We start from the raw sequence: 3,481 nt of genomic DNA, 5'->3' as shown, positions 1-3,481 counted from the left end.
ACATGGCTGCGCTTTTACCCAGTTGACAGAGGAAGGAAATGTCTCCACCAAGATGACCATCTCTATCTGCGGTTTGCTGTGACAGTCCCTCCTCCACACAGACACCGTCGCTGTGTCTGCTTCACAGACGCACAAATCAGGCTGGTTTAAAAAACAAGCATAACTACTCTAAACGGTTAAAAAATACTGTTTATTTAGTTTATACTTCTTATGTTTAGGTTTGTTGAAAAAGGAAACAAGGTGCACATCAAATGTTGGAGACCTAAATCTTGGCAGAAAAAAGCATCATGGTGGATATGCTACTGCTGGGTGAGTATCACAAAATTACACCTTACTTATCACTGTAAACCTTAAAAAAAAAAAGCCTCCGCTTTACAGCTTCACCAATATTCGCTTTATGCTTTTAATCCTGAAAAAATCCGGAGGGCACATTGTTTCAGAGTACTTAAGGAGACATGCTGTCAGCAGCAGGACTGACGCAGCCCAGAGCTGAGCTGCAGATATCACGCTTTCCAGTGTTATAAATTTAACCAGGCTATAACCCTGCGGCTTGGTCTTTCAGGCAGTGCTAAATTAAAATGATGTGCACCAGCCAGAATCCCGAACGGAGCTAATGGAAATGGTTTGGACACGGCTGCCAAGCTGTTGCGTCGGCGGTTCCATCCCTGACAGAAGCGTAGCTACTGTAGCCATGTGTCAAAACTTTGTGATCATCCCAGCGCTGTGCTACGCTACCGTGCAGAGTGGCCGTCTATAGCAGGAAAATACAGCAAATATTTGTACATTCCTCGTGCTCCCACGGGGAGGATAACGGTCTAAACGGCCTCATTAAGGAATGGGAAGTTGGGCTCGCTGACATGCTGTGCAGCATTGCTGTGTCTCTGAGAGGAAGGTGAAAATGCAGCCTCCATGGTCTTCAAAGTGCTGTCTTGGCAGAGCGAGGGATTGTCATGCCTCACAAATGAAAGCATCTTACTCTTAGATCTATTTCTCTTGCCTTCAATTAAGAACTTTTAAACGTTGCTTGACTGCGTATCTCAAAATCAGCCATGTACCCTGCACAGTCTGAGCTGCTGACTGTGATCTTGCCATCTATTTGTGGGAAAACCTGTTGTAGGTTATGAAGAGATGTGTGTGTGTGTGTGTGTTGGTGTATAACAGCTTTTGTGTATGTTTCAGGTGTGTCTGTGTTCATTCTCCATGTTGCATCGCTTGAAGGTACGAGATTCAGAGAGATAGGTCGCACCTACACATCGTTCATACAGCATGTTTGCCAAAGCAAGAAAGAGACCATAGCGATGTTTTTCTGCTCCTCCAGAGACCATTGTGTCCCTGTGGCCTGAAGGCTCAGAAATCTACCTCAACGAAAGTGTCCTGCTGCAGTGCAGAGTAAAGACGAACTTCACCCACGGTTGGTCCTACCAGTGGAATAGCAGCAAACCACACCATGCTTCGGTCTCAAACCCCAGGCACGTGGTCTCTGATGGCAATTACACCATCACTGCGGTAACGATGGAGGACGCAGACAGGTATTGCTGCAAAGCTCAGCATAACGGGAGCGACACCCCCATGGTGGGGTGTATCACGCTCAATGTGTCAGGTGAGCACCAGCAGCTAGTAAGCCTAGCTAAAATCATTTCCTTCTATGTGTCTAATACTCCATATGAGCTTCACTTTTAAAAATGAATGACTCTTCCAAGACACAATCATTTCTTAAGATGCCCCTGTGTATAAATGTAACCCCCCCCCTCCCAAAAAAAAAAATATTCACGTATTAGGCGTCTGTATGTACAAGCATATTTACAGGAATCTGCCTCTCTACAGATAACCCTGAAAGGCTGTGTCAAACTGCAGACAAAAAAAATGGGTTTAGGATTATCCAATAAGTATCTGAAAAAAATCATAAACCAAAGTCTAAACAGTCAGTTGAGATTTTTTTTTTCCTTTTTTCTTCTCCATCCTCAGAGTGGAGTTCAGTCAACATTAAAGTAAGCGGTGAGTCCCTTTGCATTAGACTCTGGACGACAACAAAAGAGTGCAGTTAGTTATTCAAATAAAGTTTCATTTATGTTAGACCATGTGTTGATAGTGTCAACATGCAACACAACGATTATGCTGACCCTTTTCATCAAACAAAAGCAAAAATTCCTTGTCTTTTAACAGATGCATGGAAATGGATTGTTGCATCGTGCTGTGTTGTGTTTCTGTTCCTGGTTCCCCTAATTTGGCTCATTCATCGCTACAGGTACAGTATAGTCGTGGTCAGCCTTCCTCACCCCCAACAGCCTGTTCTGTGCATGTTATTTGACACACTGAATTGCAAAGCTATTCAACTGATAGATCCCCTTACTGGTTATTCTGTTTGCTTAAAGATACCGGATGTTTTGCACTCAAAGCTGCCGGCCGCTATCTAAAGAGAACGTCCCAGCCGGACCACTTCCTGCGACCAAACAGGATGTGACGGAGGTGCAGTGGGACCTGTCCTGGATGGAGATGTCTAATCTGTTGGATAAGCAGTTGTATCCTGGCACATAGAGGGTCACCTAGAGGTTATGAACAACAAGTACAACCAGCCACAGTATCCACCCTCTGATGAAAAAGTGAATTGCACAGAAGAAATGCTCTGTTCTAGTCTACATGTAAAGACCAGAGATAGGCATGCCCATTATCCGGCTTGTAACTGGGACATCCACAGCAAGCACCAGAAAACACAAGTGGTTTTCTCTCAAGTGGAGCAGCTACTGAAGCATCTGACAGTTAAAACAGGGAGGGGAGGTCTCCAGGCATAAACCACACCCCATAGATGCTCCAAGCAGGAGTAACAAGACTTGACTTGATTTATAGGGTTCAGATTTTGGATTTAGCATCAGGCTGGGTTGTCACATTGTGAAATTTCCTGACTTGTGGGGTCTTAGGAGTTAAAAAGATTAATACCAAACTATTCAAACCTCTACCAGATTTAGGATCGAATTAGTCTTTTAATTTGGCCAAGCTGCTTTCTCAGGAAAGTGTATTTTTTCCTGAGTTGTCAAGGTGTTCAATGACACATTGCTGGTGCTACTGGACCTGAGTGCAGCATTTTCGACACAGTTGATTACTCTGTTCTGTTAAAGCGCCTGGAAAACTGGGTCGACCTTTCTGGTGCAGCACTTAACTGGTTTAAATTCTACTTAAAGGACAGAGACTTCCCTGTGTCAGAGGGTAACTTTACATCACAGACCACAAAAATCACATGCGAGGTTCCCCAAGGGTCCATCTTGGGTGCCTTTCTGTTCAATATCTACATGCTTCCTCTAGCTCAGATCATAAAAAAATCAAGATCAGGTACCATAACTATGCAGACGACACACAGCTCTACATCACCATGTCAGCAGGTGACTATGAACCCATTCAAGCGCTGAGTACATGCTTAGATGAAATCAATGCATGGATGTGCCAAACTTTTCTTCAGTTGAATAAAAACAAAGATGAAGCAATAATT

The 3,481-nt window shown here is 43.9% G+C and overlaps 1 protein-coding gene across 1 annotated transcript; it reads left to right on the top strand.

Annotated features, from left to right (window-relative positions):
* The first annotated feature begins 222 nt into the window (after positions 1-222).
* On the top strand, positions 223-3,258 carry LOC118564075. Its single transcript, XM_036140754.1, has 6 exons — positions 223-309; positions 1,180-1,218; positions 1,319-1,600; positions 1,966-1,995; positions 2,164-2,245; positions 2,373-3,258. Exons 1-6 carry the CDS (start codon positions 288-290, stop codon positions 2,533-2,535), a joined length of 618 nt encoding a protein of 205 aa, XP_035996647.1. The 5' UTR covers positions 223-287; the 3' UTR covers positions 2,536-3,258.
* Positions 3,259-3,481: the final 223 nt, after the last annotated feature.

This window comes from Fundulus heteroclitus, chromosome 9 (genome assembly GCF_011125445.2).
Source record: "Fundulus heteroclitus isolate FHET01 chromosome 9, MU-UCD_Fhet_4.1, whole genome shotgun sequence".
In the NCBI taxonomy this organism is placed as follows: domain Eukaryota; kingdom Metazoa; phylum Chordata; class Actinopteri; order Cyprinodontiformes; family Fundulidae; genus Fundulus; species Fundulus heteroclitus.
The sequence above is the reverse complement of the archived record's forward strand: the minus strand, read 5'-3'. Positions and strand labels throughout refer to the sequence as shown.